Raw genomic sequence first — 24,437 nt, 5'->3', positions numbered from 1 at the left:
AGTCGCCGGCGCCGTTTTTCCGGTCATGAGTTTACGGGAGCTGTCCTTGTCGTCAGAACCAGCGGCAGATGGTAAACATTAATTATGTTCCATAAATAAATTACACAATCCACCATAAAACGTGCAAGAAGTAAATAAGGAACTGCTTGAAGCAAGCTAGTGGTTTGCTGGACGCTAGACACTACTTCCGCATTTGTCCACGGCACTGTTGTCATGTGGTTTCTACGTCAGTAAAGGCGGTAACAAAGGGTAACTGACGTCATTGACAGGCGACTGCACTGCCCCGTGTCACCAGTGCCCAAGGAAGTCGACCGGAAGTTGAAGTCGGCCGCGTGCTGCCATCTTGTAGCAGAACTTCACTTGCGTTAGCATCCCCATTGACTCCCATTCATTTTGGCGTCACTTTGACAGTGAATAACTTTACATCTGAGGCGTTTAAAGAATCCATTTGTCCATTATTTATTTCCAAAGATACATGACAATATATAAAGGGCTCCATTAACTTCTATGTTACATTATGGCCCCGTTGAAACAGTTTTTGTAAAAATAAGCTAACGATTGCGTCATAACCACTCGACTCCCTGTCGCACAGTAGAGAAATTACCGTACAGTCAGGAGGAGAAGCTCGCAGACAATCTGGGAGATTATCTTAATATGGCGTACTGGCGTTACATTTTAAAATACTATACAAAATAATTAATCAGAATACTTACTCCTGCTCACTCACGCCAAAGAACTCCCCGCTCAAGCTCGCCGTCTCTGCAAGATTAACGATGGCAGTTTGCACGCACAGCTACTAGAAGATTTACATCTGTCAGACAGGTTGCGGACGTCATCAAGCTTAATGTGAGTCTGCGCGTCAGAAATGGAAGTACTAAAAATCGCTAAAAATGGGCTTCACTTGACTCAATTGAGTTCCAATGGGGTCGCTGTGTCCATTTCTTTTACTGTCTATGCGTGTCACTGTTTAGAATGGGAATTTTCTCATGATTTACAAGTAGTTGAAAACATTAGAGATATTGTTAGTAATCAGCTGGACAAAATATATAACACTAGCCTAGTGGTTTTTGGATATTTTACTGCAAAAATGTTACATATTGTACCTTAAAAAAAAAAAAAAAATGTTCAGTGTCATTGTTCTATTTATGCTACTTTTAACATAATAAAAGTCATTGCTTGTTAATTCTCAACTTTCTTCATTATTTCTTGAGGAAAGTCAATGAATGATGGCGTTTGCAGATATCTGAAAGTTCTCTGACATAAGAGAAATGTGCAATTATTGTTGATTTTTTTAAAGGAAAATTACTATATATGCCAACTCACTTTGCAAAAATTGAGAAAATTCTTTGAAACACATCTTTCTTGCTTATATAGCCATTTAAGGTAATGTCATTATCAAATCTGTTGACATGCTTGAATTCCTTAAGTATGCATAAGATCTTGTTGTCATTCATTTCCTCTACATATGCCATGAATGAAACACATGTTCACCATAACCCATGACAGACTCTCCAGGTGTACTGAAGTATGCGAATTGACCATTTAGAAAGATTTCTCAATGAAGGCCAGTTTGTGTATTCAGAATCCAAGAAGTAATCCCAGCCATTTGCCCGAGTTGACCTGGAACGGATTGCTGCTGTGTCAGGCTTTGTTGTTGACCCATTGACGCAAACACGGACCAGTCTAGAGTGTATTTAAGCCGACTTTCCTCGAGCACAAGGAGAGAGATTGACACTGACTGAGAAGACATCTACAAACACTAGAGCCCACATCATTTTTTTGGAAACACAGACGGTGTACGAGATGAGCTCAGGAAATAGCTGCGACAGTCTCAGTGACTCGCCCATAAGCCCAAAAAGAGTAGGTCCAACAACACCCAGAAGAGGACCCCCTAAATTCAAACAGAGAATGACAAGACAATTCAAAAGCAAACCTCCCAAGAAGGGGGTGAAAGGGTGAGTAGACAACATTTAAATCTACTTGATCTATTAGGAAGTACACTTCATTTTGTGATCAATTTCTTCTCTCTTTTCATTAGATTTGGAGATGAGATTCCAGGAATGGAGGGTCTTGGCACTGGTGAGTACAACCCTTGGAACGTAGCTTTTGTAGTGTTCAAATGACTGTGTTGTGTTATGCTAAACCCATTACTCTTGCAAAATGATTTGTTTTTTTTCTCACTGTGCTTCATCTGCCAACTTCTTTCATGCACAGACATCACTGTGGTGTGTCCATGGGAAGCGTTTAGCCATCTGGAGTTGCACGAGCTCGCCCAGTATGGGATTATTTGAGACGGACTACAGGAAGATGCGTCACCTGGACTTGTTTAGTTGAATAGACTCCACCTCTAGATCCCAAATGAGGGATGCTGCAAACAGACACTTGCACCATTGCCTTTATTATACTTTGTTGCAAACAGCTGAGTTGTACAGACACCAACCTATGAATGCACAATGTAATATAGTGGCTATTGGGATGCAGTAGGAATTAGGTTTATGACGTTTTATAGGATGATATAAAGGTGACAGACAGGCCTTTTGATAGAAGAAATAATGTGGAATATGATTTCAATCAAAGTTTATTTTCTACTGTACATTCCCAAATTCCATACAGTGGTACACTCTGTGGCAAGTTATCTCTGAAATGTTTTTATTTGTGCTAGTTCTATATTTTGGCCTATTTTTTTTTTTTTTTTTTTTTTTTTTAGTAGATGCACTTTGAGAGGAGAGGCCTTATTAGCTGTTCACATCACTTCATCTGTCGTATGGTGTCGATGCCTTAGACTTCTAATGTAGTAAATTTAGTTCTCATGTTTGGCTCAATTAAAAAAAAAAAATCTGTATTGTTAAATATGTTAAAATAAAGATTAGGTGTAGACTGTTTGAATGAAGTACTATTTATGAACAAGAAATGTGGAAATTCAGCATGGAAATGCATTGCTGCAAAAAATCATATGACGCCTACTGACCTTGTTAATGAATAGCAGTTCACAAGAACTCCTCTGCCATCAAATTACTTTCTTCAAATTCATTTATGTAGTCTCTTTTCTCATTTTTCTAAATCACTTCTTCATAAGGATTAACAGTGTAAAACATAATCAGTACTAAATTACATTTGATATGCATTACAACTCAAAGACTGATGAGGTCGTTATCAATTTTAACAAAAGGGAGTCAACACAAAAGGTTAGAATCATAAAAGTGTGTTGGTGGTTATTTTTTTTTTTTTTACATATAGGCATAGGCTATGTTTATGTTTAATGGCGCTTTCAAACGTTTTAGTAGGGTAACCACGAATGCTAGATAATTTGCGCTAAATGTATGATAACACTTTGACCGCTTGTACACTGTGTGCAGAATTATTAGGCAAGTTGATTTTCTGATCATATTTTTTTTTCCAAGCACATTTTACCAATTCCAATCCACATCAATCTTAATAACTACTATTAATATTGTTTTTAATCATTTATAAGTGATACATAATTGTTCATGAAGGCTGGAAATGAAAAATGCCCTATATTCAGGTGTGCAGAATTATTAGGCAGGTTTTCTTTTACAGATAAAATGAGCCAGTACTGAAACCTACCTGGAGTCTTCAGAAGTGTGAGGTGTCAGGATCTCAGAGACTTAGGTTAGGTGAAGAATCCTAAAAAGCGATCTGCTCTTAATAAGAATCACAAGCTGAAGTGTTATAAAGTACATGAAGATTGGGTTTTTATAGGCCTTATAGACAGACAGCTTGAGAGTGACTCCTGAAGGACCAGCACCACATCCTCTTGTACCACTGTTTGAAGAATTTATCTTCCAGAATCTGGCAGTAATGTGTGGGAGTTCACTTTTAGTCCATCTCTTATCCTGAAATGTCCATCTTGCAGAGATGGACTAAATGATCTTCCAAAACTTACTGCCAGATTCTGGAAGATGAATTCTTCAAACAGTGGTACAAGAGGATGTGGTGCTGGTCCTTCAGGAGTCACTCTCAAGCTGTCTGTCTATAAGGCCTATAAAAACCCAGTCTTCATGTACTTTATAACACTTCAGCTTGTGATTCTTATTAAAGCAGGTCGCTTTTTAGGATTCTTCACCTAACCCAAGTCTCTGAGATCCTGACACCTCACACTTCTGAAGACTCCAGGTAGGTTTCAGTACTGGGAAATGGTGGCGCTGGAGACTAAAGTGTTCCTGATGGTTTCACACTTAATTCTTAATTATTTTGCAGTTAACGTGTCTTTGCTTCTCCAGCTGTTTTTGTATGACCCCGCTGACCCAATGAGCATTTCACTGTCCAATGGTCATGCTTTAACTTTGCAATTTCTAGTATTACATTAGTATTGCGTCCTTCTCATGAGTATTTAATAATTTTTGACTTTTCAGTCTGAGTTAAATCTCTTTTTTGGCTCATTTTATCTGTAAAAGAAAACCTGCCTAATAATTCTGCACACCTGAATATAGGGCATTCTTCATTTCCAGCCTTCATGAACAATTATATATCACTTATAAATGATTAAAAACAATATTAATAGTAGTTATTAAGATTGATGTGGATTGGAATTGGTAAAATGTGCTTGGAAAAAAAATATGATCAGAAAATCAACTTGCCTAATAATTCTGCACACAGTGTATATCAAAAGTAGCCTAGGCCTATATATAGTATATATAGTAATAATGTAACACTTTCTTTTAGATTTACATACGCCTACCACAGATCTATCTATACAAATCGTCAGTGAGTTGTTTAAAAACATTTGCAAAGTTATGAAAAAAAAAAATTCCAGTAATGTTATGTGTTTAATAATGTTCTCAAAACGTTAACACAAACATTTTATTTAGGCTATACATCATTCTTGGAACGTGTTTTTTTTTTTTCTTTTTCTGAAACGTTTTAGTTGGTCTTTTATTTAGCATTTTTAAATGTTACTGCTTGTTTAGAAATGTACCATTCCAATAATGGAACATTCAGAAATAAAGTTAGCAAAATAAAAAAGTTAGCAAAACGTTCTTATAAAACGGATAGTTCCGGCCCTTGATTCTGATTGGTTGGACCATGTTCAAAGCCGTTGTAAAATTCCCGAGAACATACAGCTGACAGCATTACATAAGTATCACTGCGCCACTGAGTGTGTATTGTCGCGTCTGTCTTAGCAATGTAAACATATGTTTGTTCTCTATTGATTTTGTTCACTGAAGCTTACTGCATTATGTAGAAGAGTATTGTGAGAGAGATATCGAGTGACCGAGTGTATTACCTGCATTCAAATTTAGCATTTTCCTTCAGGTCAGTCCTATGTTCATAATAAAAATCCATTTGAATGTCTGCTGAGATCCTGTCCTTTTAACATTTAATGGGATTTCCCATGCCCTGCTGACACTGACAGCGCTAGTCAAAGCATTTGCGTCTTGTTCCGTGTTCACAACAAGTTTCGATATAAATGTATCTTCTGTTGCTGTTCATGGTCAGGGACTATTTTATCCAGCGGAAAGGAAGCCTTTTAATGATTTTACTTCAAGAAAGTTGCATCGATACTTTTTTTTTTGGCTTTAATATTTGAATTGTGTGGTAACCGTATTATAAAAGCAATAAGCCCAGTGAAGCCGTGGTTTACAGTGAATTTTTTAATAGTTAAGGGGGTAACAACGCCCCTTAGCTGTTATAAATTCACTGTAAACCACGGCTTCACGGGGCTTTTTGCTTTATTAGAATATTTTTTTGTTACCTGGGTATTTGGGTTGCTAAAACAAGAATCATCCGATTGAGAAAATTAATGACAGAAATGATTATATATAGCCTAAACCAACTGAAAGTCACTGAATAAAAATAAGCTAATAAACGTTACCCTAATTTAAGATAAATAGGGGGGGAGTAAAAAATGTAAGTTGACCGAATGCTCTAGCAGTTGATGCCAGACAGATGTATTTTGGCACCTATTGATTTGAGAGGATTAAGAAAAGGAGATTTAGACTCGCTCTAAATGGATTAGGACACACTGAACTTAACCCTCAGGCACCCACACCGCATATGGACACATTTAATGCTCTTTGCTGAATTATGTTTGTTTTTAACAGAGCATGATCAAATTAAAATTAATGTCTATGGATGGTTAAAATTTACTGCTGTTAAACACACTACCCAGATGAACTCACTCACTAATGATTCAGCAACTTTCAGATACACTTACACAAGTATAAATTATGTAAATTATTTAATTATATTCCAGATATGATGTAATTACATTAGCCCTTTCTCCTAGGCTCAGAGAGATCACTGTGTGGATTTAGCTGCACATGACAGCAGTGATTATAATAAACAGGGCGGATCAACATGGGATTCATACAAATGCGATCCTTGCAGCATTACTCATAGAATTCCATTTTGCACATGTCCACACCTTACACCATTTTTTAGACACCTCACAACAATGTGTCAGTGTAGTATCAGGAATGATTATGCCAAGTAAATGCTGAAAAATAACATACTGCTTAGTCATGTAGTGTTGTTGCCTTAGTAATGGGCTGAGTTTCCTGAAATAGAACATCAGTTGCGCATACAAAATAGTTTTTTTAATCCATATTAAAGGGTTAGTTCACCCAAAAATGAAATTTCTGTCATTTATTACTTAGCCTCATGCCGTTCCACACCTGTAAGACCTTCATTAATCTTCAGAACACAAATTAAGATATTTTAGTTGAAATCAGATGGCTCCGTGAGGCCTCCATAGGGAGCAATGACATTTCCTCTCTCAAGATCCATTAATGTACTAAAAACATATTTAAATCAGTTCATGTGAGTACAGTAGTTCAATATTAATATTATAAAGCGACGAGAATACTTTTGGTGTGCCAATAAAAACTAAATAGCGACTTATTTAGTGTTGGCCGATTTCAAAACACTGCTTCAGGAAGCTTCGGAGCACAAATGAATCAGTGTCGAACCTGCTGTTCAGAGCGCCAAAGTCACGTGATTTCAGCCGTTGGCAGTTCGATACGCGATCTGAATCATGATTCGACACACTGATTCATTTGTGCTCCGATACTTCCTGAAGCAGTGTTTTGAAATCGGCCATCACTAAATAAGTCATTATTTTGTTTTATTGGCACTCCAAAAATATTCTCGTCGCTTTATAATATTAATATTGAACCACTGTACTCACATGAACTGAATTAAATATGTTTTTAGTACCTTTATGGATCTTGAGAGAGGAAATGACATTGCTCCCTATGGAGGCCTCACGCCGCTATCGGATTTCAACTAAAATATCTTAATTTGTGTTCTGAAGATGAACGAAGGTCTTACGGGTGTGAAACGACATGAGGGTGAGTAATTAATGACAGAATTTTCATTTTTGGGTGAACTAAACCTTTATATAGCTTTAAAGCCATCTATATGCTAGTGTATTCATAAAAGCTGACAAAATTTAGAACAGATTTTTTTTTAAATCCAAATCAGCCATCTGAGAAAATTACTGAAGAGGCATGAGGAATTCATTTGTTGATTCATAGCTTTATTAGTTCACAAAGTTGTTCAAATGGTTATAATTTTTTATTTTATTTTTATTTTTTTACTTCAAATCAACACCCATATAAAAGTAGAGATCAGCAGAGCAAAAGATCATTGATCAATAAAAACAAAAAATATTGGCTTTAAACATCGAAGCGTACAGCCTACAAGTCAAATTTTTAGCACAAAGACAACAAGATGTCATGTTTATACGCTTCATCTGATGTTCAGTTAAAGACAGTTTCTTGCAATCAGTGCCTGGCAATTATTTTAGCATAATCTTTCACTGCTCAATACTGTGATTTATATGTTCATTTTAAAGTATAGATTTTCACAGAAAACAAATGCAGCTCAAGGCAGAAAATTCACATTCTGTAGGCAAACTCCCCTCAGGAAATGTACTGCATAAAATCACTAGCTAGTATTAAACTTGTACCAAATCTTGCTACGTGAAAAATAGGATTTATGTATTTAATTTTAGGGCCAGGTCTACCCTAAAATATTTGATACTATTAAATTGATAAATCAAGACAGAAACATTTAAAAATCCTAAACAACTTTAAGTGAACAAAAATGTAATGAACCTGTAATAAAAATGTAATAGTACCTGTAACAATATATGTCGTAGTCTGTATTAAGTGCACATAAAGGTATCACCTATAGGATTATTAATGCTACAAATGGGGAGAAATCATAAGATTTTACTCCATATCAGTAAACTTGCTTGAAATGTCCTGCACATTCATAATGAATATCTGAATATCTTACTTTGAGCTAACAACATTTTACTAGAACTATTTTTAAGCATTAGCAAGTAAGTATTCACAATTTATAATGTGTAGGAATTGTTGTGACTGCAAAAACAAATGCTTGTTGAAAAAGAAAAAATGCATACATTGTCATGTCAATACACATTATCATTGGCATGACAATAAACATGACTCAAATGGTAACTAAATGTAAGGTGACACAAAATGATGCTTTTGGAGAGTTAGGGCTCCCGAAAAGCTACTCTAAAATATTTTAAATGTAATAAATAGTCACATAGTGCAAAACTAACATTACGTACTAACATAATGTGCCCATTCGCTGTATTTCCACAGGCAAAAATCAACGCAGAACTGACTTTATGATAAAGGAGCAAAAATGTATTCTTCAAATAATCGAGCCCTTAAAATACTGAATGTCGGACAAATTGTGCATGTTGCAGGTTTGTGTTTGGCATCTTTGACAGGAGAGAGACTGACCAGCCCCTGAGTTATTACGGTCCAAAGCTGGTTCTCTGAAGGCAGGGTCCAGGATGAATTTGACGACCAATCACGTCTGAGCCAGGTGAAGCTCCTCCAGGCCATCTTTACCCATGTGGTAGCGTGCAAGATCCTTCCTGGTTACCAGCCCCACAACCTTCACATCCAAAGCAGAGGGAATTAGAAGACCCATAGCATTTCTGAATTTTGATGTTATTGCAGATAACCAATTACTAGCCGATATTCAAGTTCTATACTATTTCCTCTATAATACATTCAAATAAATTAAATAAAAAAAAAAAAAAAAATCTAATAAAAAAATTACATTAAAATATGTAAATAAATTCCCTAGTGGAAAAAAAAAATACTAAAATGTATCTGAAATATATTTTTTATGCTAAGTATACTACAAATACATTTACATATTTATGTGCTTAATAAAAATACCCTGCAACTGTACTTTTGCTATACTAAACTGATATACTTAAAGTCTGCTAATTTGGAACAACTAATTTTGTAATTGTGCAGAAGCAGTGCTGAGGTCAAACTAAACATATACTTCAGTATATCTGATTGTGCTAAAGTGGAACTATTGCAAGTATACTTTAAGTACACTTTAAATATCTTGCATTTAAAGACTGATATTATACAGTGATCAAATGATCCTTATTAATAGTGATATTAAAACACATTTTAGGCTTAATATTAAGAAATGTGCATTGTGCAGTAAAGAAACTCTCCAAATAAAGTTTAAATTATAATTTTATATCAGTAAGTCTTAAGTGATATGTCAATAAATATGTTAATGGACTTGAAGTATACTTTGTATGAAATAAATGCATTTTAAATAGATTTTGGTATAGTTTTTTTTAATAGGGTTAAAACATTTAAATAAATAAACTATAATCATTTTAATGCTACAAATGAATTTAGGAGTCCCACCATTATATAAAAAAATAATAATAATTTTTAGATTTGCTAAAGATTAAATGCAACAGTTTTATTGAATAATTAGTGTTTTTAAATATTAACTAAGTTAGCATTAGATGATAGAAAGGTAATCTAAATTTAAAACTCTTTAAAACTCTTTTAAATTTAAATATCAACCTAAAGATTAGCTGGGAGTTAAACATAGTAACTGAACCATAGTAAAACATAGGTGGATACACTCACCCTGTTCTCATTATCAACCACCACCAGATGTCGTAGTCCTAGTGCCCGAAACAATTTAAACACACGAGGGAGTGAAGTCTCCTGAAATCAAATATGAAAAACAAAAGTCAATACTGCACATGATTAAACCACATAGTCATGACAACTAAAATACACTTCCTGGTGGCATTTCTTGCATTTCAATAGAGTGTGACAGTGGCATTCTGGTTAAAGCTCGGACACGGTATAATTCCATGTATGAATAAGCCGGAAACTGGAGAGGTTCCAGTCTCAGCCACAATTTATTATTATTTTTTTCCCAGATGCTAGTCGATTGTTATATAATCAATTTCAGATAAACTTGCTCCGAAATGGAATGCAAAAACAAAAAACTGTGGTTGACTGCTTTATATGCAAGTCAGACAGTCTCAGTCTGTATATGCTACAATGTAAGTGAACTGACCTGAGGCACAGTATAAGGGGTCGGGTTCATGAACTCAGTGAGGTCCATCATGCATTCCCTCTCGTCCTGAGAGACGTGGATGGACTGGATAGGGGGGAAACGTGGATATGCATCTCTGAAGTCCTTCAGCTGTAGCTTCCTTTGGATGAGACGTGAAGACGCCCTCTCCACAAACACCTGAGACACAGACAGAAATATTAGAATTTGCCACAGTAAGAGTATTTCCTATCAAATAAAGATGAAAGTCCAACTAAAGTCATCATAATTAAATTTTTCCACACCTTATGTTTCAGAAGAACAATAAGCTGGGATCGGAGAATAAGTCCACAGATTTTGCCCGGCTGCGGGAAGAAGACGGGCAACTTTTAGTCTTTATTGAAACTGGAATATACTAGGATTAACAGGATGTGATGTCATGTTGTCATGGTTACGTCACCTCATCGTGCTCAGTAGTATGGGTGACCACTGGGAAGCCATTGTGATTGGTGGATGTGTTGCTAAGAACGTCCACAATCGTTCCGACCTTCTCCACTCTGTTAAAGCAGGTGACTGGAGAGCTCATGACCTCCCTGTGCAGAATACATTCACTATATGACACTGCACCACTGTTATTAGAGTATTATTTATATAATATTGTAGTATGCATTAATTTTATTTTTACCTCAAGTTCGAGTCAATTTTCTATATGCTTTTTTAAAAGTATTCTATACAGCTTCATTTTTAGTTATTTTAGTACTTGAACTATTTTAGTAACTTCAACATTTGTTTTTCAGTTAGTTGCCAAAGCAACATTTCAACTTTTCGTTTAAGCTTTTAAGTTTTTCATTATATTACATTTTTCAGCTTTATTTCAATTAATGAAAACAATTTTAATAGTTTTTTTTTAAATGATAACAACACTGTACTAGACTAGTAGCTGACCGATATATTACCTAGGATGATATTTCAGAAGACATTTTTTGTTATCGCATCGGCTGATACGTTTTTCAGTTTGATTGATAAGAGTCAGAAGCAGGACTTTTATTTTGACAGCGCTGAGCTCAGAAGCACCCATTCTTTGTCTTCATTAGTTTACCGTCTTTAACTGTTCTGTCTAATAATTGAAACGTAAGGTCTTTGAATATCTATTAAACATTTAATGCCGCAAATCTCACAAATACAGATGTTACCAGAAAAATTTGTGTGCATTTGGTTAAAGTGTATACTTCTTCTTAGTTTCTAAAGTATTAATCTGTTCATTATGCATATTTATTTTTTAGTTAGTTCCCGTCCGCAGACACAGATTACTTTTGGTAAACGACAAAAGCTCCTTGTGGTTTCTCGGTTTGATCAATTACAGCAACAATAAACGACGCAAAACATGGGTATTTTATAGTGCTTCCTTATGTAGAAAAATCACTTCCTGCCCTCCATCTGCATTTCGCGCCTCCCCATCACGTCATGTGCAAACAACCTATGTAGACCTCTGTTGTTGTTCTTTAGTTTCGTTTTCTACTATGAAACTACAGCCCGGGCTAGTGTTGCCACCTTGTGGAACAACTGATTAGTGCAAAACAAATCCAATGTGCATGTGTGGTTACAAAAATTGTGCGGTTCTGGTGACAAAATTTGCGCCACATGCACTGTACGCGGACCCTCACATATGCGTAAAAACTGAAGTTTCCTTTGGCCTTAAAGGGTTAGTTCACCCAAAAATGAATTCTGTCATTTATTACTCACCCTCATGTCGTTCCACACCCATAAGACCTTTGTTAATCTTCAGAACACAAATTAAGATATTTTAGTTGAAATCCGATGGCTCAGTGAGGCCTCCATAGGGAGCAATGACATTTCCTCTCTCAAGATCCATAAAGGTACTAAAAACATATTTAAATCAGTTCATGTGAGTTCAGTGGTTCAATATTAATATTATAAAGTGACGAGAATACTTTTGGTGCGGCAAAAATGATGGCTGATTTCAAAACACTGCTTCAGGAAGCATCGGAGCATTGTGAATCTGTGTGTCGAATCTGCAGTTCGGAGCGCCAAAGTCACGTGATTTCAGCAGTTTGGCGGTTTGACCCGCGATCCGATGATTCGATACACTGATTCATTTATGATTTAGTGTTTTGAAATCGGCCATCACTAAATAAGTCATTATTTTGTTTTTTTGGCACATCAAAAATATTCTTGTCGCTTTATAATATTAATATTGAACCATTGTACTCACATGAACCGATTTAAATATGTTTTTAGTACCTTTATGGATCTTGAGAGAGGAAATGTCATTGCTCCCTATGGAGGCCTTACAGAGCCATCGGATTTCATTTTCAACTAAAATATCTTAATTTATGTTCCAAAGATTAACGAAGGTCTTACGGGTGTGGAACGACATGAGGGTGAGTAATAAATGACAGAATTCATTTTTGGGTGAACTAACCCTTTAATGTTGCATGGTTGTATGAATTACCTAGAACTGAGAGTCAGTATAGAGTGCATCAGAAAAAATGAAAGCATCATATGACACGTAAGGCTGAAGGATGTGGTTACCTGGCTGTCAGCCAATGAGAAGTAGCAGGAGCCTCCCAGTGGAGGAAAGGAACACTCTGCAGCTTAATATGGATGTCATACAGGCCCTATCAACAACAAAAACCAGTCAGACAAAAGCACATAAGTGCTTCATGCTCTAATAGAACAAAACATATATGACATGCATTCATGACTAATGCTTTGTGACACCCTTAAAAAAAACATACAATACTGGAAAGACAAATCACCAGTTCACAGGAGACAAAAACAACTATGCTAAATATTTTGCTTCTCACCTCTACAAAGTAATCCCCCACAATTTTGGCAGTCATCAGCACAAGCATGATGGGAAAGCCATAGGTCACATTCCCTGTGGCTTCTACTAGGATTACCGTGAGACTGAGGGTCATTCTGACAATGCCACCTGTCAGATTAACACAACAAAACAGCCATATTTGTTATTGACAACACTTACTTATTTCACAGAAATGCAGTTGGGAGCACTGCATTCCTTCTGCATGTCCTTAAAGAATGTCTAACTGAAATTAACATGAAGCTAAAACATCGATAACTCACCAAGCTGGGCCGCAGCACCTATCAGAGCATATTTTCCAGGATTCCCCGAAATCTATCAGTTTAGAAAATGTCAACAAAACAATACAGCTAATCTTTCTTCACATTTTAGCAATATTTTTCTCGAATTTGTGCTTTAAGATGAATTAAAATGTAGCTGTAATAAAAAAATATGGTAAAGCTGTACTTACTGATGGTTTGGAATCGATGACAGACATAAGGATCCCAAAGAGTCGCCCCCAGGCTGCTCCAATGAGCAGAGAGGGGATGAACACTCCTGCTGACACGGTCAGACCATACGTCCAGACAGCTAGGAGGAAATAGGCCAGAGCGAAGACCCCCAAAGTCACAGGGTTGTAAGTTCCTGTGAAAGAGACATTCCCAGTAAAATTTGCATTTATCTTTAATCATTTAGCAGATGCTTTTATCCAAAGTGACTTTCAAATGAGGAGAACAATAGAAGCAATCAAACCAACAACAGGGCAACAATATGCAAGTGCTGGGACTAGTCCCAGTTAGTCTAGCACAGTACCATACCTTTCCTAGCAGATATTGTTTTAAATGGCATTTGATCACAACGGTCTCATTTGTTATTCTAAAACACTGTTGGTACATCACTCTGGATGAGAGAATCTTCTAAATACCTTAAAGGGTTAGTTCACCCAAAAATGAAAATTCAGTCATTAATTACTCACCCTCATGTCATTCTACACCTGTAAGACCTTCGTTAATCTTCAGAACACAAATTAAGATATTTTTGATCAAATCCGATGGCTCAGTGAGGCCTCCATTGACAGCAACACAATTAACACTTTCAATGCCTAGAAAGCTACTAAAGATGTATTTAAAACAGTTCATGTGACTACAGTGGTTCAACCTTAATGTTATGAAGCTACAAGAATACTTTTTGTGCGCCAAAAAAACAAAATAACTTTATTCAATATTCAATATCGACGATTTCAAAACACTGCTTCATGAAGCTTCGTAGCTTTACAAATCTTTTGTTTCGAATCAGTGGTTTGGAGCGCCAAAGTCACGTGATTTCAGTAAACGAGGCTTCGTTACATCATAATTGTTTCGAAATTTTAATAGTATAACGTGACTTTAGCAGTTTGATACACACTCCGAACCACTGATTTGAAAAAAAAAAAAAAGATTTGTAAAGCTTCGAAGCTTCATGAAGCAGTGTTTTGAAATCACCCATCACTAGATATTGTTAAATAAAGTCGCTGTTTTGTTATTTTTGGCGCACAAAATGTATTCTCGTCGCTTTATAATATTAAGGTTGAACCACTGTAGTCACATGAACTGTTTAAAATATCTTTAGTACCTTTCTGGGCATTGAAAAATGAAAATGATTTTGCTGGCAATGCAGACCTCACTGAGCCATCGGATTTTATCTTAATTTGTGTTCCGAAGATGAACGAAGGTCTTAAGGATGTGGAACGACATGATAATTAATGACATCATTTTATTTTTGGGTGAACAAACCCTTTAAAATGTAAATGACATCTATGCACAACCCTGTGTGATCTGTAGTAGGCTGAGCATTTGTTCTCTTTAGCATTTATAAATGATAAGACCTAGAATTTTTGACAATCTGATTGTTTTAGGCAAACATTTTATCCATAGGTGTAAATATTTAAAAATTAAACCCCATTTCAACAAATGGAAGAATGATTTGAAGCTATTTGCAAAATCTCTTCAATGTATGATGGACAGAAATGCCCTGAAACTTCTTTCCGCGCTGGACTTGTTTATGTTACTAGAATAGGACCCCCAAACCCCTTTTATTTTATGCATTTTATTTATTTATTTATTCCCCCCCCCTCTTTTTTTTTTGTTGAAAATACTGTATCAACACGGAATACACTTGTATGCTTATTGAAGTATGCCATAAATGTTTGTATTTGAATTTTGTAAAAAAATAAAATAAAATAAAAATACAAAAAAAAGTTCTCTTTAACATACTTTTAAGCTCTCCAGCTGTAGGGGGCAGCATAAGGCTACTAGCAATGAAGTAATAAAACCATATCATTATTTGTAGTAATTGTGATATTAATCATATCATTTGTATGTTAGCAAACTATATAATCACATTACATTTTGAAACATTACCAACCTTGCTAATAGGCAAGTTGTGATTTTGCTTGCTTAGTCTAGTGGCTGCATACTGACTATTGTGCACTTGCAGCACTCTGCGAAAGCAATCAAAAATGGCTTCTCTCCAGAGCGTAGGAAGATTTTAGCTGCCTGTTAGCTGGCCTTCTTCCAGCTTGTAACTCTAAATCTGCTTAAAACCTTGGCAGACCCATGCAAACACACACATACACAAAAAAACCATGCAGACAACCAACATAATTCAAGAAATGTTGCAACGACAATCAGGCTTGATGTTTTGAATTCAAGTCTGATAAGATGTCCGCACACATTCTCAAGCCCGTCCACACCCAACCACACCCACACAGAGACACACCTGGAGGGTTGTGGAACAGACTCCTTACGCTCCGCTCAGGTGTGTTGAAGAAGGCGGTGGCCATGGAATTATATTCACCATCAGCACAGAAGAGCTGTAAATATACAATATAATACAATATAACAAATCGTTTCTGTTTGGCATTTCAGACTACACTCTGATCTAGGATCAGTTCAACTAAGCATGTTATTATTTAAGAAAACATCTTGAAAGCACAGTAAGTGCATAAACACCTGCAGAGGATATTCCTCAGTGTGGTCCTGTCCCAATGGCTTACAGTCATTGGAGAAATAGATCATAGCAAAGGAAACTGTAGCGGTCACCGCCGCAACCAGCATAGCCTCCATTACCTGCAGGCACGGCCGGTGAATGTACCTGAGACATAACACATCCTGTTAAAATCTCAAAGGCCGATGGATGGATGGATGGATGGATGGATGGATGGATGGATGGATGGATGGATGGATGGATGGAGTTCAACAGAATTTGTACAAAAAATATTTATACAAAATAAACTAACTTTTGTGACTTGTCATTTTTGATTAATTAAATGCATCCCTGCTGAAAAAAATACTAAAAGTATTAATTTCTTTAAAAAAAAAAAAACAACAACAAAAAAAACTGACTGATCTTACTGACCCAAGCTTTTGAATGACAGCGTCAATAATAAAGCTGACAAATTTAAAAATAAAAGGTTTGTTAAAAGCAATATTATCCAATATTACTTAACATTATGGTTTTTTAGGAGTTTTTTTGTGTTTTCAGTATCAGTCATTCTCAGACTATATTAAACGTCTCACAAGTTTGGAAAGTCTCTTCCTTTACTTGTTGGCCTCAATTTGACATGAGGGCGTAACCCGGAAAATTGTTGGGCACATGACAAATGATTGATATGTACTGTAAAAGTCGTCATACGCATCCCAACTGCTTCTGCTCAATGATACATAATTACAATTCAATAACTAAACCTACCATCCATTTAGCAGAATCTCAAACCTATTGTCAAGTTTCTGCAAAAAAATGAGTTAAAATGGCCAATATAAGGACTAGATACATTGCAGCACCAATAATTGTTATATTTTTTACCAACATTATACAAAATTTGTTTTTATACAAAAAAGTTTTTCCTAAATTAATGCAATACATATTACCCATAACCTTCCATATTCAATAGCTTGCGATCCTACCTTATTCTGAAAATTGTTAGCCAATTATTGAGTAAATTGAACAATGCTCCAAGTATCCCTCCTGGAAAATGAAAGAAAAACAGAAAAATCATTCAAAAGCTACATCCACTCATTTTAATTTTGTAAACAAATTTATTAAGGTATTTTATGCACAGACAAAGTGATGTTCCCTCACCTAAAGCTCCCATGATAATGAAGAGAGGAATTTCATATAAATCATATTGTAGACTCTAAAAAAAAGAAAACACATTAAATTTAGTTCAAGAATGTCATGATTAATACAGCTACACTAGAAAATTCAATGTTTTTTTTCTTTTGTTCTGATATATTGGAAAGCTTTAAGAGTCAATTCCACTTAAACTGATTTTCCTCTCAAATCTCAGTGCTGTGAAACACTTAAAAAAACTGGCAGGCAAAAAAAAAAACTTGTCAGAGTAACTGAGAGAGAGAAAGGTACAGGACTTACATCACTGTCAAAGCTGCCAAAGTTAATGAGGCCAGGGTTGGAGAGTTGTCCAGTCTTCCCGTGGTAAATACTCAGGAAAAAATTCAGTGTGAAGCTGGAGACCATCGAAGCAAAGAACTAGATCAGAAACAAAGCAGGATGAGAGGTTCAAGCAGTTGACCTTGAGTGAAATAGACAATGAGGACCCAAGCTCTTTTTCAAAATCACTTACAATTCTCCAAGTCAACATCTGGTTCCAGAAAGATGCGCCTTCCTCTAAACTGAACAGAACCCCACCTGTGCCAAAAAACACAATGACTCAAAGACGATCCTGAACAATCTGATCCAAGATGCATTCCAGGGCAGTTTAAGAGCTTTTATTCACAGGAACAAATGATGTATTTTCACTTACAGCTACAACTCTTGAGTATATCAGGTATTTTAATATGCTTTAAAGTGCCCCTATTATGGATTTTTGAAAATTACCTTTCATGCAGTGTGTAATGTAGCTGTATGTGAATGTAAACAGTTTACAAAGTTGTAAAGCTGAAAGTGCCTCAAAAATAAAGTTACTGTCTCTCAAAAGAAAGAGTCGACTCCACCGCTTAAACGAGTCATTTGTAATCCAACTCCCACTTCCGTGAAGTTCACACGTCACAAGGTAATACATTTGCATAATGCCCACCTACAATCTGTGTGGACATCCCGTGAAAACTTGTGTCCATTAATGCAGATTGTCTGCCGTTCTTACAACTCTGAGTAATGATGAAGGATGGAGCAAGATTTGTTTTACAAACTTTAATGTTACATCAGTCATTCACGTTAGTGCTGTGCTAACGTTAGTACGGTTATTGATACAGTTCCCACATGTGCATCGCAATAAATTAGACCTATATACACATCGGTTTGTTGATGGACATACACTTGTTAATGCTGATGTAGAGGAATTATAGTTGCAACATCTCATAATGTACATTAAAAACTGAGTAGCGTAGCCTTCTGAGCTGTAAGCGGTAGACCAATCACAACAGACCGGGCTATCTGGCCAATCAGAGCAGGCTCACGGAAAGAAGGGATTTAGAGAGACTAATTCATCCGACGAGTCGTTTGAGAATCATTGAAAAATTTGGTGATGTGCAATGTATATGAAGAGAAAATTAAAGTGTTTTTTGACCTTTGAAGCATGTAAGGAACCTTTCAAATACCGTAATAGGGGCATCTTTGCAACTTTGCATAACTTGCCTTTATCTGATTTTTTTTTAAAAAGTGGATATTTGAAATTATTTTCTCACCAACAGGGGCTCCAAAAGCAGCAGAGACTCCAGCCGCTGCTCCTGCAGAGACAAAGTCTCTCTTCTCTGTGTCCCTGCGGAAATACTCAAACATCTGTGGGAACAGAAACTTGCAGTGAGGCTCCATGTTCACTGTAAGATTCAAGCAGACCCGATATAGTACAGAAAACTGACCTTAAAATCTTTTTTAAGTGAAGTGCTTCTGCCTTGAGATACTCCTGCGGCCACCACTGCTCCTGAGTGAATCATGGGCCCTTCCTGTGAGAGAGGAGCAGATGTTAAGTCTGTTAACCTCGAAGTGAAGTCCCATTTAACTCAACTGACTGATTTTCTATTGTACCTTTCCAACGGCAAGACCTCCAGCAACTGAGCAGATCACACCAAAGACCTTTACCACCAGAGTCTGTGGATGCGGAAGAAGAAAAATGTTAGAGATCTCTTACAAATAAATTTTTTTGTATACCTTTTTTTATTCAGTTAAAAATTAAGTTGTCTTACAGAGGAGCTTAAGCAACACAAGACATCACCTTTAGTCGAACAACACGAGGGATCTTCACTCCATTAAGATAGCATTTTATCTGAGGGATTCCACTTCCTGCAGCAATGGGCTAAGAAAAAAAAACAAGAAAACTAAATTTTAAACAATGTTCAAAGTAAAATAATATCTTATCACTTACTAAATGCTACATGGTATACAAATGTGCGCTATCATTCAAAAGTTTGGGGTCAGAAATGTTTAAATATTTTTTGTCTCTTATGCTCACCAAGGCGGCATTTATTTGATTATTGGAAATTATTGGGAAATTTTATGTCAATTTAACATAGCTGTTTTTTAATATATTTTAAAATGTAATTTATTCCGGTGATGGCAAAGCTGAATTTTCAGCACAACATCATTACATTCTTCAGTGTCACATGATCCTTCAGAAATCATTCTAATATACTGATAAATAACATTTCTTATTATTATCAATGTTGTGCTGCTAATTAATAATTGTTTGGAAACTGTAATAAATTTTTTTTCCAGGATTCTTTGATTAATAGTAAAACAGCATTTAATTGGAAAAATCTTTTGTATTGTCACTTTTGAGCAATTTAATGCATCCTTGCCGTATAAAAGTATTAATTTCTTTCAGAAAAAAAAGTAAAAATCTTGGGGAAAAAAAGTAACCATCTGATCGAATAAGTCGAGAAATAGAATTAATATTGTAGCCTAAACACAGCAAAATTCTGCTTTCTGCTTGAGTACATTCTATTGAAAGAGCTGAATGATTTCTCTGAAGTGACTCTGAAGCACAGAAGGGAAGAAGAAATCACACAAATATCATTCTGACAGGAAGTAAACACTTGCCTCAATAAAAGCAACAGTGATAGCGCCAACCATCACGAAAGCAGAGTTCAGCACTGCCCACAGTATGAGAGAGATGGACAGGCCTCCGAGCTCTGTGAACTTCTCAATGTCTGAACATCTGGTTAAAAAAAAACTCTGAAGCCAGTAAGAAATACTTATGCACAACACTTAATTAAACTGAGAAAACCATTTCCATGCAATTAAAATAAGCCTTTTCATTAAAAAAAAAATGTTTAAATTGATTGCCGCAACAAACAAATGTATTTAGCAATTTAGTCATTTCTTCAAAAAGAAAAAGAAAAAGGATTTAATCCTGCATACATGGACCACCACATCACATATCAGACTATACTTTAGCATTGTATTAAAAATATTACTGAGCTATATTATTACTGCATAATACCATAATACCATAACAACATTGCTATTAATAGTCTTTTTCCTGGCATACAAAAATGAAGAAATAATCATATTTTATATTCAGTTGAGAACTAAATTTAATAAACTACATAGAAAGATTAAATTAGATTAAAAAAAAAATAATGCTGAATTTCAAAACTGTCTGTCTGGATCTGGATTGCAGTGCATCTGGTTATGACCAAACTATTCATGTAGTCCCAAAGGAAATGGATTACACCAACTTCCATATTATGAGCGTAAACTGATGGCATTTAAATAAGCAGTGAATGGCTCATTTTAATTAACTAAAGAATATACTTTTTTATATATACAAATACACTTTATGTGAGAAACAGATCCTATCAGATGATTGCAAAATACATGACTGACAGAAAAAGGATACTCTGTTTGACTACAGAGTACTTGCACCCAGCAAGACGTTCCACAGCAATGTCTATCATGCATGCGATGAGACCAGTGAAGAACCCAATCAGACCACAGATCACCCATCGATTGATCTCCAGACATCTGAAACTCTATGGTTCAGATAAATAAGCATTTCATGTTAATCTGCAATGACTATAACAATTTCCTGTTGCATAGTAAAGTAACCAGGGTCAGTTCTATCAGTACGCTGAATAAACTGCTTTTAAATGGACATAGCTTCTCAGTGAGTGCCGTTTTGCAAAACTTCAAAATGATTGCATGGCATATTCATTTTGGATTAAGCAATATTTGGGGATTACCATGAAAAAATGTGCTAAACTGTGCTGTTAGTTCCATGCATTCATTTAGTGATATTAATTATAAAGAAAATAATGTGACAAATAAAAAAAATCAATGTGTTCAAGGTTGAGTTGATACAGCATGTATACATAGACCAACAAAAAAAAATAAATAAATAAAAAATAATAATAATAATATATATATATTATATATATATAAAGTGTGAAACACTCCGAAGACTCAATTTTGGGACAGTCTGGGACTGTTAAATTAGGAACTACACATTCATTTCAGTCTCTATCAACCGTCAAGGTTGTAAACTCAGAAAGCGCCTTTATATGACCAGCTTACAAGATGCACATGATACAAGTTAACCGTTATAATTTTTTCCAAAGACACAGACCCAGAGTTTGCCATCTCCACCTCTATTAGAAAATCTCTAGTGGTTCTACTGACCATGTGACTCATCCGTCTCTCTTCCTCCAGGAACAACTGATTCTCGCTGTTATCATAATCAAGACTCTGAAACAGAAAAAATAGGTGTGACATTTTATATCACAGCTATTCAAAGACAATTTGTGTTACATTTTTGCTGCAATTTAAGCTCACTTACAGAAAACTACCGTTTTATCCAAAGTATTCCTAACAGACACTCAATAAAAAGAGAAGAGGGCGGCTGAAGGTCAGATTTAGATTCAATTACCTCAAATTTGAGGGACAGCAGCTTTTCGTTGTGAGGGATTTCCTTCGGTCGACTTCTCACAATGTCCTGTGTGAATTGAAAAACAGACTTAAAAAACAGAGTTGCACGGCCGACATTCATCAAGGGCATATACAGTCATTCTATGCTCATGCAATCAGAATAGCACAACACTTTATTTAGCTACATCAACTCTTTGCAGCCATGAGCAAACTTGCCAGCACATCGGAAACATGTCCTCACAAATAATCAAGTACATTAAATCAGGCTTTTTCCTGAGTCTCCAGCCAAGAATGGAGAAATTTATCTCAGACTCACATGCAACACTAACATTCAAAGCATGAAAAAAAAACACAAACACTTTGAAAATAAAACTGAAACTACAGCTGTGTCAAAACAGTAAAGCCACTATTGAGCTATTGGAGGTGTCCTTTGTTTTGAAGTTTCCTTGTTTTAAAATGAATAAAAATGAATTGATGGAAAACAGAGTTTACCTCTTCGGGTGTGATTTCCTCCTCAAGGTCCACAGTGCTCAGCCTGCCTATATGAAACATACCTCCCCCAGATAACTATGAACCAAACACATTAAACCGATCAAGAGTCTACGTTAATCTACATATAGAATCTACATCAACTGTACAAAAAAAATATGACCATATTTTAACATAAATACCACATTTATGTTACTGGTACAACGCTTTATCAAGAATAGCCTCTCTCTCTCTCACTCTATCTATCTATAATACTTATCCATTTTAGTTTTTCCTTTTTTTCTAAGGGCACACATGCCAAGAGGGCCCTGCACGTCCTGATATTGCTGAATTAGATGTGTTCCTGGGCCAACATATTTTGTTAATCCTGGAACAACATTCCAGTCTGAAAATTTAGTCTTAACCCTATTCCTACCCCTACCCATAAGTTATCACAAAAATCAGAGGGAAATGATAAATGAATAACACTGATGTAGAAGCACCAATTCATGAATTTAAGCCTAAATGTAACATAATCTGATTAGTTGATTTGAATGTTGTTCGAGGAACATGTTGAACTCATCAAAATCAGGTTATGCGATGTCCCCCACAACATATGGAGCCCAGTGCAGTGTACGGTAAGGGGGACCAGAATTTCTAGCTATGGCCCTGACAAAAATATACAGATTCAGTGTAGGTCATAAGATCACAGGTGCTTGCATTTTCTTAGCAAAATAAGAGGGTTAAAAGAAATGGGAAGTTAAAAATCCAAATATCCAGAGTTGCAAAACACACTGCAACATGTCATTAGGCAAAAATACAAGGATATATGAACCTTACAAGGGTTTACAAGTAACACAAGGGTTTACCCTCTAACAACAGGTTTAGGAAATACTGTTTTCGTTTCAACACTGTGAAATGACATGAAGTTAGTGCAAGAGTCCTAACAATATCATGCTGTCTGCGACTACCTTTGCATGCTCAACAAGCATGCGGTATTTAATCAGCAAAGCAGATAATTCATATGAAGCAGCATTCAAAACATTCCAGATTGCATGTGAGTGCATTAAATGTCTTGTTTGTAGTATACATGGCCTGTCTGGTACCTGTCTGTTGCATTTCCCATCCTCGGTTCCGTTCAGCAGTGGCGTCCTCTCTCCGCGATCCTCGCCTCGGCCAGACCATGACACTTTCTTCGCGATGTTGGCCATGTCCACTTTGACAATTATACATACATTAAACCTGCTAACTGGACAACTACTGCGAACACTTCTTCCCCATGACTAACAATCATAAGCAATCCCGTGACGAGGGTACGGAAAGCACAAAGGTCCAAGAAAGAAACTGTTTTTTTTTTTTTTTTTTTAAAGGAAGTCTGGGAAATGTAGTTCACGGTTATTCTGTGTTAGGTCTGTGACTGAGATGGTTAACGGCTAAGAACATGCTCAGAACTATAGTTTTGATGATATTAATGATATTAAAAAGCATATTTTTAGATGGGACATAATATAGATGGGATGAAATAAAAACAACCTATTCTTGAAAATAGAAACATTATATATTAACACATTTTTTTTTACTGATTTTGTTGCAGTAGTGCATTCACATTCACAGTAAGGCTTTTGTTCTTGTCCTCTGGCATTGTTATTTCATTTTAGATGCTGTGTATTTTTACTTTGAAAGAATATATCTCATTGTATTGTTGGTTTATGGCATTAATTAAAAAAATAATAAAAAAGGTCTCACAGTAAGGCTCAAATAAATAAAAAACAACTCATTAGATGAGAAAATAACCTCTGCATAATTGTACTGTTCAATTTGACCTTATGTCCAATCACCCTTAATTCACCCTAGAACATATATTAAGTTTTGTAAATCATGAAAAATAAAAATAAATTACAAATTTTATAATTTCACATTCAACAGTATTGCTGATTTGGGGAACTCATTGCGC

General features: G+C 35.8%; 2 protein-coding genes across 2 annotated transcripts; one reads left to right on the top strand and one right to left on the bottom strand.

The window, feature by feature from the left end:
• The first annotated feature begins 1,441 nt into the window (after window positions 1–1,441).
• LOC137011241 (retinal cone rhodopsin-sensitive cGMP 3',5'-cyclic phosphodiesterase subunit gamma) lies at window positions 1,442–2,527 on the top strand. Its single transcript, XM_067373954.1, has 3 exons — window positions 1,442–1,955; window positions 2,039–2,079; window positions 2,215–2,527. The coding sequence occupies exons 1-3, from the start codon at window positions 1,804–1,806 to the stop codon at window positions 2,289–2,291; spliced, it is 270 nt and encodes an 89-aa protein (XP_067230055.1). The 5' UTR covers window positions 1,442–1,803; the 3' UTR covers window positions 2,292–2,527.
• Window positions 2,528–7,489: 4,962 nt separating this feature from the next.
• On the bottom strand, window positions 7,490–23,783 carry clcn7 (chloride channel 7). The gene is made up of 25 exons (XM_067373939.1): window positions 23,590–23,783; window positions 22,508–22,582; window positions 22,017–22,082; window positions 21,770–21,835; window positions 20,991–21,123; window positions 20,189–20,298; window positions 19,365–19,445; window positions 19,178–19,240; window positions 19,012–19,095; window positions 18,838–18,931; window positions 17,778–17,842; window positions 17,567–17,683; window positions 17,276–17,330; window positions 17,101–17,161; window positions 16,147–16,288; window positions 15,914–16,007; window positions 13,629–13,801; window positions 13,441–13,492; window positions 13,161–13,288; window positions 12,886–12,971; window positions 10,793–10,925; window positions 10,638–10,697; window positions 10,357–10,533; window positions 9,915–9,995; window positions 7,490–8,898 (listed from the first exon to the last, which is right to left on the bottom strand). The coding sequence occupies exons 1-25, from the start codon at window positions 23,692–23,694 to the stop codon at window positions 8,812–8,814; spliced, it is 2,388 nt and encodes a 795-aa protein (XP_067230040.1). The 5' UTR covers window positions 23,695–23,783; the 3' UTR covers window positions 7,490–8,811.
• Between the last annotated feature and the right edge of the window lie 654 nt (window positions 23,784–24,437).

The sequence above is a fragment of the Chanodichthys erythropterus genome, chromosome 3, assembly GCF_024489055.1.
Source record: "Chanodichthys erythropterus isolate Z2021 chromosome 3, ASM2448905v1, whole genome shotgun sequence".
NCBI lineage: Eukaryota > Metazoa > Chordata > Actinopteri > Cypriniformes > Xenocyprididae > Chanodichthys > Chanodichthys erythropterus.
The sequence above is the reverse complement of the archived record's forward strand: the minus strand, read 5'-3'. Positions and strand labels throughout refer to the sequence as shown.